General features: G+C 37.4%; 1 protein-coding gene across 1 annotated transcript in view; it reads left to right on the forward strand.

Annotated features, from left to right (window-relative positions):
• Positions 1 to 2,574: 2,574 nt before the first annotated feature.
• The window catches only part of LOC121853581 (RAB6A-GEF complex partner protein 2-like), a gene marked incomplete at both ends in the record, with an annotated part of 72,657 nt that continues 57,712 nt past the window's right edge, over positions 2,575 to 17,519 (forward strand). The window contains 3 exon segments of the mRNA XM_042347805.1: positions 2,575 to 2,658; positions 2,855 to 2,976; positions 16,361 to 16,488. Of these exon segments, the coding sequence (XP_042203739.1) occupies positions 2,858 to 2,976; positions 16,361 to 16,488 (247 nt within the window).

Raw genomic sequence — 17,519 nt, forward strand, 5'->3', positions numbered from 1 at the left:
AAAATATTTAGGGGTACGGGATCGGCGGTTAATCCGAAAGTCGGTTAATCGAGGGTCGGTCAATCGAGGTTTTACTGTACTTGAAACTCATGGCTATCCCCAAGGGCTTATATTAGGATATGCCATTCTTACTGGCAGACCAACACTCACTTATTTGACAGTTTTTAATCAAATAGTTTGAAGCTCAACGCTACTCACAAGGGATCTTTAATGTTTCTATCTAACAGACATGTCTAATACAGTGTAAAAATCATTGGGTTCTCTTCTCAATTTTAAATCTACAAACATGGCAGCGCTTAGTAGGAAATAAACATAGTCTGGTGACAGTGCTCTAAACTTGTTTGCCCCATGCATCCCTTTCACCATATGTCAGAATGTCATTCCCTCCTCCTTTCCAAGATTGTCTGCCTCAAAAAGTGCATTCCAAATAATATGCATATAATACTGAAAATCCTTTATTTTTTCCATATTAGTACATATACATTTACAATTTTATATGGATTATTTTTATAGTGGAGTTTTACAAATTAAATGCCAATTGAAAATGTTGATGGATTTATAAAACTTGAATAAAAGTAAAATAGTTTTTTTATTTATAATGAATTACTTAACAGACCAAACTGAAGCATAATGCAATAAACAAAAAGTTCAATAGAATACCAGGATATTGTAAATTTGTAATTAATTTTATTCAGATGAAGATTACAGTCAATGAGAAACCTGTGATTGTTTTTTTCTTCGCCAATTCTGGGATACGCGGAGGAGTGCTTTAAAGGGCACAACGCAGGTCATTTTCTGCCTCTAATCTACTACGTTGCTTCGTTTTAATTTGCAACAGAGTTTAAAAGCCTGACTCACAAAGATATGTCGACACAAACGGAAGCAATGCACGGATAGCTCTTTCTGCCACTTTTGGGTAGGAATCGAACATCAAGGGCAAAAAATTCTGTGATTGATTTCTCATCGAACATATCTCTTGCTCCCGAATCAGTTCCCCCACCCCCTGAAAACCTGAATTCCCCTGGGGAATTCTGCTGAGTAGAACCCCATGTCTGGTGAGATACATGAAATGGAGAGAAAACAGAGGGTTCAGGCATCCTGAAGCAATAAGAAAACGGACACCTTAGATGGGGGACTCAATAAAGGAGGCATGTTTTGTGGGCTATTGAGAGTAATATGAATTGTCTAATTTTATGTTAACTACTGTAATGTCTACGACCGTGGTCATTACACCGCCACTTACACCAGAATATATGGGGGGGGGGTACCCGGTAGGCTTGGTGATCACAGGTGCTGGATCTGAAGCAGATTCACCGAAGAAGGAATTAGACATTAACATTACCGTTGACAAAATTTGCCATCAAGCATCCCAGATGGATGCTGATATATAAAGCAAATTTGTTTATTTAAGGGTTATTGTGTAAATATATTATTTTGCCTAGAGTATTTATCTGACCATCTGCAATCTTCTTAGATTTACCTTCAAAGTCAAGATAGTTTATTTCTGTAAGTGGAAGGCAAATTGTCAGAATTCTCTTTTCTAAGTTAATATTTCATTCAATCTCAATGACTTGGTTTGCTAGTACTGTACATGAAAATAGCCCAAAAAACACCAGCACTAAATCTTTTGTATAAATGAGGAACATCAAGCTGAAATGGTGAGGTGAGGTTATTGGGATGACAGGTTATGCATCTGGTAAAGTATCTTGACTAGGAGTCAGGTGTGAGGTCCATTGTATTTTTTTTTACCCCTAGAGGTCAACTGTAGAGGTTAAAATTTATTCTTTGCATATTATGTGATCTTGGCCAGAGAGGGGTTGACACAAGTAACAGTATGAATTTCGGGAGGTTCCATTTTCTTAAATGCGTGAGCAGACCTTATATTCTATAGGTCTTGCTGACGGTTAGCCAGCAGTACCTGGGGCTGAGAAGACAGAGAGGCAGAGGTGGTACTTGTCAGAGGTTCAGATGAGGTCATTATGAGAATAGGCCAATAGGAGGGATCAGCATGCACCTGGGCTCTCTAAGGTTAGGTCATTCTGGGAACAGAACTGTAAGAGATCAGGTCTGCTGTGACATCACGATATGGTCAGTGTGTGTGTGTCTGTGTAAAGAAGAAAATTCAAAGCCAGGCCTGTGGGTTCAAAGCCAAGCCCCTCAAAAATGGCTTCCAGAAGCAAAAGCCAGCTTCAGCCCCATGTTTGCTGGGCACCACCTTAAAACCTGTAATATTTTGAAGGGATCTACTAATATGTTCATTTTCATGTACTACAGGTATAAAATAATAATTTTGTCTGGGTGAATGGAAAAATATGAATTTGCAAAGATCATACAGTATTTGCATGTCCTTGCAAAGCATCGAGTCTCTTATGTTTATGATCAAGTTACCAAGCTATGTCACATCTAATAACAGATAAAATGAACCACCAAGACCTATTTTAACAATCTTAGATTATTTTTCAGTTAGTTGTGGTTGGTATGTTGTCTGACCCAATCATTAACAGACAAAACACAAGTTATATGGACACTTTATCATTACCTGTATTTTTGTATTTTCTTTGATGCAATTTCCAGGCAATCGTTTGGTCCCTATGGGAAAGTGTACCCTCTTCCTCCTCGTCCCTTCATTGATGTGTATAAACTGACCTTTTCCTGCAGGTACGTATACTAAAGGACCTGAACCATGCCAGTGCAATACATTACAGTATTTAATTTTGACAAGCATTTTTCTTGCTCTGTTCAATTTTAACAGCATCACAATACTGTATGTTATAAACACAACATAGAATTAATTTATCAGGCCCTTGATATATTTTTCTTGATCTAAAAAGACTGTTATAATATTTTATTACAGAAAATGGTGGAAGTGCGAGCTCAAGTGTTAGGTGGGCCAGTGCACCTTGCAGGTGACACAGTACAGGTCTGCATCACCATCACAGTTCCCTCATTAGATCCAGCTCTTCGAGCTCAGTCTAGGTAAGCTGCTCAGTATTTTATTATTAGCAAACTCTTGAATGAAGATAAATATTAAGAAAACAATAGCATTCATCAATATGTGATGCATTCTGCTATTCCATATTTTCCTTTACATTTTTACCATACCGTATATCTCGGCTTATAAGACGGAATTTGAACATTAAAAAAATCTGCCCAAAGTTAGGGGGTCGTCTTAATCACCAAGTATAAAATTCTTACCTCTTAAATATTGCGGTTTAGCGTGTCAAGAGTGGTGATGGAAACATGGTAAACCACTCACAAAGTCCTACCATTAATTATTTTATACTGAAACTTACGTTTGGGAAGCTGGATTAAAATGAAGATTACCGGTATATTAAAATAATAAAAATGTATTATAAACCAGTCTAACATACCGTAAAAGAACAATATACCCCGGTAATAAACACAGCTGCTATCATCACCCAACACCCCTCATTTGCCAGTGACAAGAAAGGGAAAGTGACCTTGACTGTGACCGCCTGTGGCTATTTTTAGCCGTCCTTGTGTTCGGAGGTGGTCAGTAATGCATATCTGTATATTTACTGATCATAATACTTATCTCCTATAAATAATTAATTTAAAATTTATTTTTTTACAAAGAATATTCAGTAAATGACTGCGTTAATTCTTGAAACTACCGACAGTGGTAAATTTAGGATGAGAATGATTAACAGAAGTCACGTCATGGACTCGGAGTTTGGTCCTTAATGATCACCTACCAGTTATAATGGTAGCCTCCCTTTTTTGCGAAACAAGTATATAAATTAAAGAAAATACTTGCAGTGTGTTTAATGTATTACAGTACAGTTGTACCCCGCTTAACGCGGTTTCACTTAACGCGATTTCTCATATACGCGGTGCCTCGCCAGAACCGAACTTTCACTTAATGCGGTTCATCTACTCATATACGCGGGAAGCGGCGCAGGCACGATGCGCACAAGGTCGCCCAGTCGTCAAAACATTACCGAGTTCTTCACCTGCCACCCACCACAGCCGGCCCAAGTCAGTGATAGTGATAATTATAGAGAGGATATGGACTTATATGGACTTTGAGGGGTTTGACAAAGAGGCCCTGCAAGCCTCTGTGGTGGATAGTGATACAATTGATACAAGTGATACAGGTGAGGGCCAATAATCTGCCCTCTGCCTCGGAACCAACCGCCCATCCCCGTGTGCCCAGCCATCTTTTCTACTAATGTAAGTGTTAAAAAACCTAATATTATTGATATTTCTCTTAATTATTAATTGTGTGTGCATGCCATCATAAAGTTAAGATAATATTTTTACTACAACATAGTTGTGTGTTGTCAAAAAGTGGAGTTTGGGGATCGGGCGGTCTCTATTGGAATTAATCCCACTTATGTTCTGTTGTTCATAACGGTTTTCATAACAGCGGTACCCTGTGGAGTACAATTGACCGCGTTAAGCTGGGTACAACTGTATATTATAAATAAATAAATAAACAAATAAATCGGTAAATCCATTTCAAGTAAATGGAAAAATTCTATAACAATATGCATTAGTCGTGAAATTAAATTATGCCTCAATGTATATTATTTTTGTATAATTGGTTTACTACACCAGCGGGTAACATTTGATGACGTACTTGAGTGAATTGGCCTTATTTTAAAACCAAGGATGGTTGGTAGAGGACTACTACTGAGTCAGTGGGTAAGGCTGTCACATTTGGGTACTGGTCTTATACAGCGAATAGAGCTCAAAGCTGCTTTTAAATGGAAATTTGGGGGCGTCTTATGCACCCGGCGCCTTATAGGCGAGATGTCACGGTAATCCAGTTTCAGGGTAACATACCAGGTGCTTGTACAGTTTTTTGTATAATTATTTGTATACTGTACAGTAATTTTCAATAATTACCAGTACAGTATATTTTTATTACAATAATACAGTACGGTATATTTTATTACAATGTACGGTACAGGTTGTACCCTCTAGTCCGCCATTCTGTGGTCGGAAACTCCATGTCAGGATTCTCACTCTATTCTGATGAGGAAGAAGAAGGTCCTGGTTTTGGAGATGGACGAGAGTTGGAGGAGGGGACCCCAGGACCACTGCATGTGGAGCATCTTTAAAGAGATAGATGAAGATAGTTGTTTTGAAGGTTTGAAAAGATTTCAAAAAGCCTGCTTCTTTGATCTGACTGAGGCTCATATGCTGCAGAAGGCCACAGACCCTGCATATTTCTTGGTGTCATATTGCCCAAAATTTCTTGCCAGGGTCTGCTTGACTCACTAACTGAGATAAATATTTTTGTCATTTGACTAGGAGACAATTTCTTACCATCCTGTGATAAGAATACATAGGGGGCCTCAATTAGGGGTCTGGTTTACTACTCTTGAAGGTTCTTAACTGGAGCTGTATATGAGGAACCCTTGTCTCATCCATCAGCCATTTGATCGGATAAGGTTGAACTTGAAAATCTTCCTTTCAATTTTTCTTAGAATCTCGTGGTAATGATGGATTATTGGAAGTGAGCAACTCACTGATTCTCATACCTGTTGCTGTGCTAGAAGGAAAGCTGCTTTCTGGAGCAATCTGTCCTGGCTCAGATTTGTATTGGGTTAAGCCCATAGAAAGTTTGTAACTTTATCTAGTGACCAGGTGGGATTCTCTTGAGCGAGGGTTCTCTGAATGAAAAAGGATGATCTGAGCATTTGATAAATTCTATGATTCAAGTAATGTTAAAACCCTACACCAGAGGGTCCTTCCAATGCTAATTTATAAGATGCAATTGTAGGAGCATTGAAGGCCTTTAACTCTGAGCGGAGAAAATCAAAAAGTTCAACACCACTGTTTCGACAATGTGTCTGGAGCCGTTAACTTAATACATTTTGGAAAAGGCTCTAAGCTTTCTCATATTGCATAGAAGTTTGGGGCCTATGACCTGCTATTACTTGGTTAACTATATTGGGTACCCAACATTCTATTTAAACTTCTTTTGAGAAACTCCAAGTGTGGAAGTGCCAAGGATATCTCCAAACTGAGGGGTGCAGTACCTGGTCTAGACATCCTTGTTGAGAGGAAATTGTAGTATGGATCACGGGCACCAGTCAGACAGATCCAGACACCATGGTTGTAGGATCTAATGTAAAGTTGCAATTATGAGGACCTTTCCTTGGAAGGATCTGAGTTTGTGAACCACTTTGGATAACATTTTACAGGTGGGAACAGATAGATTAAATTCCAACGGTTCCAATCTATGAGTAGAGGCATTTCTAGTAGATTCGATTTTTCAGAGAAGCATAAATTGGCAACTTGTGATTGTTTTGTGAGGCAAAAGAGGTCTGTTGTGAGTCCCAAACCTCGTCGCTAGACTCTTGAACTCTGATGGCTTCAGGGGACCATTCTGTTTCCGTGGAAACACTGGCGGAGATGAGACAGCATCTGCCCAATTGTTTGTGCTCTGGTATGACGAGTTGCCTTGGTATAGTTGTCATTTTACACAAAACTTGAAAAATTTTTCTGACAGTGTGAAGAGTCAAGATCTGGTTGAGCTATGATTGAGCAAAAACACTGCCACTGTGTTGTCCATGGCAAACAAGTCATCATGTTTTTGAAGTTTGGGTTTGTCAACAAAAGAATAGGACTATTGATAATTCTTTGATGTTTATGTGTTGGTCCTGAAGGGGAGTTGTTCACTTCACTTGGCGGAACTCTCCTTTTGATGAATGGTATCCTCATCCTATCTAGAGCGCATCCGTACAAGCGACCAAGTCTGTTTGAGGAGAACCCAAGTGATGAACGATTAGATTGTCCAACTTTGTCCACCATGACCAGATGATTATTGATCTGAATTTGGAGAGAAGCAATATTTCTGTTCCTCTTGAAGCAACCGACCCCAGATGAGTTAGTTCTTTTTTTCCTTATTGCTTAAAGGGAACTACAGTCTCATGTGCGGTTAACGTCTAGATCGTTCTTGGAAACGTGGCGTTAACAAAATGGGCGTTATCGAGCATCGCATAAAAATTTTATTTATACTTACGTGTATGTGGAATACTATATGCGATACATATACACTTTACTCTTAAATCACTACTGTAATGTGATACAGGTGATTAATTTTTATCTCTTGTGCAAAATACATGGCGTTTATATTAAATTATTCACTGTTTTACAAAAGATTCCATAGCAGCCAAACAGATGGGGGAGAGAGGGTGGGAGGCCGGCGGCGTGGGGGAGGAGGTGAGTATGTTTTGACAGTGGCACAGGCCCAGGTCTAAGCGTGTATATTTATCAGTTCTTAGGTGACTAAGCTTCTCTCTTATAAAAAGCCAGTGAAATGACCTGGGTGAATGCATAATTAACATTGCTGGGATTCTTGTAACATACTGATTAATTTGAACCATAAACATGCTATATAATTTTACTAAGACCGGTATTTTAGTACTGTAATCAAATTAGTACATGTGCCTCCAGCTTTGCACTAAGGTCATTTATTTCTATTATGTTTCTTTTAGTATGGTGTGTGCATGTAAATGGATGAAAATAAATAGAAGAATTGATGTAAATCTGCAAAAATACAGTTGAAAAAGCATAAAATGTACTACAGTACTGGCTTTTATAATAATACAACAATTTTTATCTCTTGAGCAAAAGAGCTCATATGATGTTTTATATTCAATTGTGACTGTCTTGCAAAGTTCCAGCAATGCAAATTATAATCTCTAACTTTAGTCTGAGGTATTATATAAAATAAAAACTGTAAGCCTAAAAGCCTGGCTGGGGGCTGGGTACTAACTTGGATATATACATACACCCAGCCCGAGGAATTGAAGTGGGGAGTTGAGGTGATAAGTTTGGCGATAAGTTTGGCTGAAGGTCTCTGTGTGTTTATTTAACAGTCCTACTAAGCTTCTCTCATTTTAAAATGCCAGTGATATGACCTAGGAGAATATAATTAACATTGCTGGGATTCTTGTAAGATACTGATTTATTTGAATATAAACATGTTGTAATTAAGCACTAGACATAACACTAGTACGTAATCAGAATTAGTACATGTGCAGTCAAACTTTGCACTAAGGTCATTTATTTGTTCGTTTCTTTTAGTATGGTGTGTGAAAGTAAATGGGTGAAAATAAATAAGAAGAAATTTATGTACTACATTTTTTTATATCGAGCAAAATATATGGCTTATATTCAAATTAATCTCTGTCTTGCAAGGATTTCAGCAATGCAAATTATTATCTAACTTTTAGTCTGAGATATTATATAAAATAAGCATAAAGAAATCACCAATCTTCTGTCTGGGAACTGCCTGGGGAGGGTGGGAAGAGGGTGGGGAGGGGGTGAGGTGACAGAATGTCTGGCGTTTGTTTGTTTATTTGTGAGATAAGATTTGACAGTTGGTGCTGAAGGCCTGCCTGCGTGTTTTATTTATCGTACTTAAGAGTATTCTAAGCTCTTCTCATAATTTTCCACCCAAACGACCTGGGTGAATATAACTTACATTGGAGAGGGATTCTTGTAAGATAGTAATTTAATTTGAATACCTGTATAAACAAGCTATATTTGCAATAGACATTACAATTTTAGTACCATAATCATTTAGTACATGTACAATACAGGTTTGCACTTAGGTCATTGTTTACTGTACAATATTGACTAAATTCCGTAGATAGCGTGCAGCCTGGCACCACAATCTATAAAGTCTGCTTGATGCATACGTGACTGTATGCCGCTCTGGGTCCATTTAGGTTAGCTAGGTCCCGCTATTTGAATGTTTTTTCAATTTGAATTTTAATTGTTTATTTCTTGATAGGAAGCAGGATCCTAGTGCTGTCACTTGGTACCCTAACACCCGCAGCTTTACCAAAGCTTAACTGGCCAGTGTCACAAGTATATACAGTACAGTACAGTCATCCCTTGGTTATTAGCTAATTGGGACCCGCGTTCACTGAAATTACAGTACCTATATAGGATTTATTCTAATTGGTTCCAGGCACCCAAGACCCAACCCCCAAGTTTCCCATTTTCACGACCCATTTAGACCCACTAAATATATATATAATGTTATGGTAAATATCATAAACACACTTAGGCATGGCTAAGTTTATTTCAAAGTGATGAAAAGTGCGGTTAATACTGTAGTCCACAAAACATGTAGCTATGCTTTTTTATTTGGTCCCGTCATACGGTGGGTGCCTGCTCATCAGGGCGCCTGAGTCATAAGTTTCTCTCTTAGTTTTTTGGAGTGCACCAGAAACTTTACTGTGCAGTAATGCCACAGAATTTGGAAATTGAAACCCCAATTGCAACTGGGGTTGCAATTGTTGAGCAACTAGATATGTCAGTTTACAACAAATGTGCTATTGTGTTTGTAGGTGAAAGATTTTATCCTCAATGATGCTGTGGGTTAACATTTCAACTGTAGGCAAATGCTTAAAAAACGCAGTAAGGAAGCATATTCCTTTAACACACATAATATCTGACCAGTATGGGGGAGAATGGCCGTGTCCTCCGTCAAGGGGGTAAAATTGAGTGGTGGTCAACTTGAAGTCGCGTTTTTTTTTTTTTTTTGAGGCACGGGCATTATATGCGTCGGGGCGTTGTTTGGTCGGACGTTAACGGTAGCGCGGCTGTATTTATTTATTTTTACTATGGTGGCAAAAATTCAGCAGACCCAATAGCTGTTTAATCATTTTAGAAACCTCTTGCTTGCTTTACGAAAACTCGCGGTTTACAATGCATCTGTTGTGTTTGCTTTGCAGTGAGGCGGCTGACTGGTACCAATGGAGACCTAACCAATCCAGTTTCTGACATGGTGGAGATTTGATTTGACCTGGTTTATCTTTAATCCTTTGGTTCGAAACACCGCATATACGTTGGGTCACCCTTTTGACAGTCTTTGAAAGGTTGGCCAATCGTCTAGATAAGTAAAAGTTCTTATGCCCTCCTTCGCAAGAAGGACTCTCTGGGGATGTTACGCCAGTTTTATAAACACTCTGGCCCAATTGTCAGACTGAATGACATCACTGTGAATTGATAACTTACATCCCCACTGTGAACACTAGAAACTTTCTGTATCTGGGAGCAACAGGCATGTGATAATAGGCATCCAAGCATTGGGTAGAAGTAGGTGCCTCAGATGGTTGTAAGTTAGCATCTTCAAACTTGTTTTGGTAATGAACCTGTTCAGACAGAAAGATCTAAGATTGACTTCAACTTGTCGGTGCCTTTTTTGGGGACTAGGATTGCCAATTATAGGCAGGTGGCCATCTTCATTTTCTTTACTGGGCAGTTGTTAAATGCTTTACTCTTACCCTAGAGGATACCTATAGTGCAGTGATATATCCGTTAGCTGGAACAGTTGGTGCAGAGCACTTTCGGGAATGAAAGATTTCTGGGTATGAGACAACTCTCTCAAAAGCTGAAAAAATCTCATCCCTGGAATTTTCCAGAATTTTCAGGTAATGGAAAATTTTTTGAATTTTTCAGAAGATGTGCCCGTGGAAAATCATTCTAAAGTCCTAATTTTATGGAAACTTCCAGCTTTGGGAATGATTTTCCGTGAAAATTTCAATTCGCAATCAGAGAATTCGTTAAGAGGGATTCCGCTAACGGAGATATTACTCTGTTAGTATTGTGCTTTATCACAATCTTTCTCTTGTTTAGATATAGATTTTTAAGGCAAAAAAGTGTTCTGAAACTTCTCATGCTATGTAAACCAAGTAGTTTTATCAGTGTATTTTATAGACTGATGCCCTTTTATGGCAGTTTTGTTACTACACTTGCTTGGTCAGTAAGTTGGGCCCCCACTTGAAAGCTCGGGTTGATCTTAAGGTTACCCATCCTTCCCTGTCACAAACAGTTGCCCTCAGAAGTGTAATACAGTAGAGTATAACAAAATGATAAAGTTGTAAAAAAATTAAAAGAAAATTACTGAACAATTAATGTACACAACATTGCAATTCAGTTGTACAGTAGAAGTCCAAAAATCCGAACTGCTTGGGGATTGGGTCAGTCCGATTTTCGGATTTTCCGATTCTCAGGCAGTACTGTACTTTTAAAATTCAAATTTAAGGAGGAATAAAGAAGAGATGAACAGGTACATTTTGATAGTTTATTCATTAGCAAATATAGCGTGTTTCATTTATCAAACGAAGCAGTTTTAGAAAAAGCTGTGAATTCTAGAATTTTATTCATTGCCTTTTCTAAATCATAAATTGTAGACTTTTCCAATGTCGTATGTTTCATTATTAGATCAGTATTGCTCACAGTATGTTCTAGTTTCTTAATTATTTCAAGTTTGTCACTCAATTTAAACGTGTTCTTCTCTCTTCACACAACGAAGTTTATCTACTTTAGGAGCTATTATAATGGGCTTGTACAGTACTCTGTAAATGGAAAGAGTAGGACTCAAATTTACATACGTTGTCACAGTTTGATTGTTGCTTTAAAGTATGACCATGGGTCACTTGTTGTCACTGTGCAGCTGTGGCGCCACGCATGAGCACATAAACACAAAAGCCAACCCAAAAAAAAAAAAATTGAGTTTTTGAAAGGTTCGGATTTCCGGGTAGTCGGATTTCTGGCATCCGGATTTTTGACTTTACTGTATATGGAATCAAATATACTGTATATTGGCCTATTGTGTAAATAATCATATTGTATTAAACAGTACTGACATCTTGTGTTAGATTATATTATTAATCAGTATATTATACAATACAGTAGTACCCTGCTTAACGCGGTCAATTGAACCCACAGGGTACCGTGTTAAATGAAAACCTCGTTAAGTGAACAACAGAACATATGGGATTAATTCCAATAGAGACTGGCCGACCCCAAACTCTACTTTTCTGACACAATACCTATGTTTTAGTAAAATAACATATTAATTTTATGATGGTACATGCACACAATTAATACTTAAGAGAAATAGAGAAATACAGTCGCAAGTTAATGTCCATTCAAATAATGGACTCAATTCTTCCCTCTTCTCATACTACACTCGCTGGCTCTTCCTCTGAGAAATTTTGGGGAAACCATAAATTTTAATAAATAATACCTCAACTAAAGTTAGGATAATATAATTGACATTGCTGGATTCCTTGTAAGACCAGGAATATTTTAATATAAATGTCATATATTTTGCACAAAAGATAACATATTTACTCAGAGTAAACATTATATCTAAAATTTATGTCTAATGCAAAATCTATGATGTTTATATTCAAATGATCATCAAATTGTAAGAATTCCAGCAATGTAAATTATATTCTGGCGGGTAATTTGTATGAATTTTATGAGCTAAAACAAATATCTTCAGTTAAAAAAAATATATTCTTCACACACTATCTGTCAATCAAAGTACCCCACCTTGCCTCCCCCTCTTCCAACCTCAGGTGGTGGGTCCGTCCCAACCTCCCCACCCCCACCAATCCTCCTTCAAGAGATGTTGGGTGAAAACTAAATTTTAACCTTTAGTATTAAATAATACCTCTAAAGTTAGATAATATAATTGACATTGCTGGATTCCTTGTAAGACCAGGAATATTTTGAATATAAATGTCATATATTTTGCACAAAAGATAACATATTTACTCAGAGTAAACATTATATCTAAAATTTGTATGTCTAATGCAAAATCTATGTTTATATTCAAACTGATCATCAAATTGTAAAATTCAGCAATGTAAATTATATTCTGACGGGTAATTTGTATGAATTTTATGAGCTGAAACAAATATCTTCATTTAATAAAAAAAATATTCTTCCACGTAACAGATGGTCGATCGGTCCATCCCCCCCCTCACCTCCCACCAACCCTCCTACCAGATGTGTTGGAAAAGCAGAATATTTACCTTTTAGTAATAAATAATACCTCAAACTAAAGTTAGGATAATATAATTGACATTGCTGGATTCCCTTAAGACCAGGAATATTTTGAATACAAATGTCATATATTTTGCCAAAAAATAACATATTTACTCAGAGTAAACATTATATCTAAAATTTGTATGTTTAATGCAAAATCTATGATGTTTATATTCAAAATGATCATCATATTGTAAGAATTCCAGCAATGTAAATTATATTCTGGCCGGGTAATTTGTATGAATTTTATGAGCTAAAACAGGCAGGCAGGCAGGGTGGCGGGTGGGGCGAATCTAAAAATAGCTTCTCGAGCCTGACACTCTGCGCGTATACGTGGAAAAAACCCGTGTTAAGTGAAAGTTCGGCTCTGGCGAGGCACCACGTATACGTGATATCGCGCTAAGCGAAACCGCGTTAAGCGGGGTATTACTGTACTTTTTAATTCTTCTTTTGACATTCTTCCAGATACAGTAATACCCCAATTTACGCGGTTAATTGAACCCGCTGAGTAGTGCGTAAAACGAGAAACGTGTAAATGGAATAACAGAACATATGGGCTTAATTGAAATAAGAGACTGGGCCGACTCCCAAACTCCACTTTTTCCGACACAAAATCGACATAATACCTACGTTGAAGTAAAAATAACATCTTAATTTTATGATGGTATGCACACACAATTAATATTTAAGAGAAATACAGTCGCCAGGTTAATGTCCATTCAAATAATGGACTCAACTCTCCCCCCCCTCTTCCCACGCTCGCTGGCTCCTCCCTCTCTGAGAAATGTTTGGGTGAAAACACTAGATTTTAAGGTATAGTAATAAATAATACCTCAGACTAAAGTTAAGATAATATAAATGACATTTCTGGATTCCTTGCAGGTCAGGGAATATTTTGAATGTAAACTTTATAAATTTTGCACAAAAAATAAAATATTAGCTTATTTTCATGATCTTAAATTACATCTAAAATTTGCATGTCTAATGCAAATGTTAAGATGTTTATATTTAAAATGATCACCATCTTGTAAGGATTTCAGCAATGTAACTTATATATTTTATGAGCTAAAAACATATATATCTTCAGTAAATAAACAAATTATACTTCACCAGCGTAAATGAGTAAATTCACCGCGTAAATCGGGCATCCCGGTTCTGGCAAGGTACCGCATAAATGACCAAACTCGTGAACGAGAACCGCGTAAATCGAGGTTCAACTGTGTACCTGAGCTGGACTATCTCTATAGTATACAGCTGGCTCCTTAACCCTTCTATGTTGTCCCCAGTTTTCTCTACCTAACTTTTAAAGTGCCTAGTGTAGATACTTGTACAGTTATACTGTATTATAATACAGCCTCAAGTACAGTATCTAGAACTCTGTCAATTATCTGAAAAATTTAATGAAGGTTTTTACTATTTCAGAAGATTAGAAAATCCATGGAAATTTCAAGAAAGCAGAAATCTCAGAGGGAAAGGGATTAGTTTGCAGACCCATCTCATGTTTTGTATTTGTCAATTAATAACTATGGTAGTTGTGACCAAACATTTGCCCATAATAACGCAATTGAAAAGTGCCCAACTGATTTTGCAAATTTATAATACTGATGAGAATGGTGTTTTTGAAAGTGTTTGCCTTAGAATATGCTTGGTACAGGGGAGTGGTGAATGTGTCAGAGAATCTAAGGAAAGGCTTACTGTTCTAGCATGTAAAATACTCATAATAAGGAAGAGTGCTAAGCTCTCTGCTCTTAGAGGCCTGAAAATTACTCATCTGCTTTAACTATGTAATGTCTTTCATCAATATTTAAACTGTTGCTAGATTCCATATACAGGTAACCCCTGAGATATGATGGGGTTAGGTTCCTGAAAAACCTGCCGCTAGGTGAAATATTATAGACAGGGAGCATTATAACGTGGGATTCAATGTGATACGTTCCCAGCCAGTCCCCAGACACACATGTATCATCGACAAAAAATTTCCTACAATCCAAAACAATTAAACAACACTCACCACATCATAAAGAACAAGCCTGTTCATTATCACATGTTCCCTTCGAGGCTAAGGTGATTCTTGTGGGTGGAGTGGAGACGTTACGCTGACTCTTACACAGCCTCTGGGGAGTCTCATGTTGCTTAACCCTTTGGATGCGGCATGCGGGTAAACCCGCCCAAAATATTATATTAATTAAATGCGACAAGCGGGGATATCCCACGGCCTTGAAAAAACTTCCCCAAATGAGACGACATGCGGACATATTATGTATTGAGGTATAGGAGTATTTCCTGAATGCAATATAGCTTATTTTTGTACTATTTTGTTTGATATTATCTGAATATGTAATACATATCTAAATTTGCTGTTTAGTAACCAAATTGATTAAATTTATTTGCCATATACCAGACATTGATTTATACCAATTTCCTGCATTTTTGGGTATAAATGTCATTTTTTCTCTAAAATTTGCACACATATGTGAATTTTTGTTCCAGATTTGGAAAATATACTAAAAGTTCTCTAGGAAAAACATATAGAAAATGTGATTATATGAAATTCATTTTTGGCAGGATAATTGACACTTTTCAGGAACCGGCGCGAAATTTAATTACGCACCTAAAGGGTTAACAATGTCAGGCTTTACCTCCTTCACAGTCACAAAAACAGAGCAAAAGCACTTGTCACAAAACAGAGTGAGCGATGATGACAAAAACAATAATAGCGGCCGACACTGCTCACATTTTCAAAACAACAGAGTTAACGCACCTTACAGTCACAAAAACACAGAAAATATCACTTGATCGTCACCATAACACAGTTCAGTCTAAATGTTAGTGCAGTCCTCTCACTATATAAGAAAAACACCGATGATAAGTACAAAGCTGGCTGATAATAGTGGAGCCATGTGATGGTGGGTTTATGATCAACAAAGAACCAAACACACGGCTGTAGTGCGCAGGTTGTGGCAACGTGGAGGTTGGGCTGACAAGTGAAGGTAGAGATGCATCATGCATGGGGTTAAATATTGTTTCCTTGTAAATGACGCAGCTTGGCGTAGAAAAATATAACTTCCTTCATTGCTGGAATCCTTAGAGACAAAGATTAGTTTGAGTATAAACAGCCCATCATAGTTTGCACTAGAAAATAAAATTCCTACCAATGGATATCTCTGTGGTTGTGGGTGGATGATATCATTAAAGCAAGTTGCTTTGATCGTGAGAAGATGTTAATTTATAACCATCTTTAAAGTGATATATTGCATCTCGGGATATTGTATCTCGTGGGTTACCTGTACCATAATCATTTTCATCTTTACATTGTTTCAGAAGTAAATTCTTTCCTTCTTTTAGTTTTCAAGCGTTTATCAGGACGCATTGCTTGTCATAACTTCTCTAACTTCTCCACCAATCTTTATCAGTAACATATTAACAGCTGTGACTTCTTATGACACAGCTATCCACTTTAGTGTTACAATATATTTTGAACAAAGTGGAGTTATTTTAGATACTGTATGTTTAAATTTTGTTTCAGTGATGTGTGTGAAGTTCTTGCATGGGGAAGTGCACAGATTCATTGTCAGTGTTCTGTAAATGAGTCCAGGGTGCGATTGCCAACTTTCAGTCCCAAGCAAGCAGAAGAGCGAGCTGTCACTAATGCTGGTAAATCCTATTTCAACACTGTATAGCTGATTTTAAGGCATTAGAACAGCATTGTCCAGAGGGGGTTATCAGAATTGCAATAGGAGGGATGTGGTCTTGTTGGATGTGTGTAAATTGCTGCATCTGTTTGCCCAGTTGAATTAAGGATTAAAAATCAAGTGCCAACTCCAGCCTTATGGTTGCCCTGAAAGCAAGCCAGCTATTAAGTACACAAGAATGAACCCTACAGTTAGCTTACTACAGTTTCAAACTCAAAACCATAAAGAAAATTTCCGTGCTTTAAATCCTCACATTTTACTTCTGATAGTCTACTGTCAACTTGTGTTGCCTGAACTGTGCTGTGCTCATAGTGGTTCTCTATAGGAATAATTGTCATTTCCACATTTGTTGTTTCACATCATTGTGATATAAGCTTCAGCCATACAGGACATTTTTTTTCTAATGAGTGATGTTTTTTATGGCAGATCTGGTTTTGTTAACCCTGAAAGTATTGATGTTTTCTTTACTTTTGGCCTTAGTGCTTAAGGGCTGATGTGGCACAAGTGTGATGCATTTAGTGATACCATACACCTTAGCTCAACCTTTCAATATGGCTATTGATTATTTTACATGACAGTGAGTCTGTCACCCTTGCATAAGGAAAACAGATAATTTGTTATAGTTATTCGCAGTCTTAGTTTGGAAGGTAAAAAAAGTCTTTCCCATGATATTGCTAAATTATTCAACTTATTCAGCTACTTTCAGTTATCTAGTCTAAGTACTGCACAGTGACATTTCTTTTAGTACCGTATGTCTTTTGGCTATGATATACAGCAAAGTATGTAAATTACACTTCAAGTACAGTGAGGTCTGCTATAACGCGTGTTTTGATAACGCGAATTTGCTCTAACGCGATTTATGAATTAGGAACGGTATTTGTATAACGCGAACGCTTGTTTGCTATAACGCGATTTTTGCTTACTATTTCTCCAATTTTGTGGTACAGTGGGGTATGCTATAACGAATCTAATTGGTTCTAGAACCTTGTTTGT

This window comes from Homarus americanus, unplaced genomic scaffold (assembly GCF_018991925.1).
Source record: "Homarus americanus isolate GMGI-L3 unplaced genomic scaffold, GMGI_Hamer_2.0 scaffold4896, whole genome shotgun sequence".
In the NCBI taxonomy this organism is placed as follows: Eukaryota; Metazoa; Arthropoda; class Malacostraca; order Decapoda; family Nephropidae; genus Homarus; species Homarus americanus.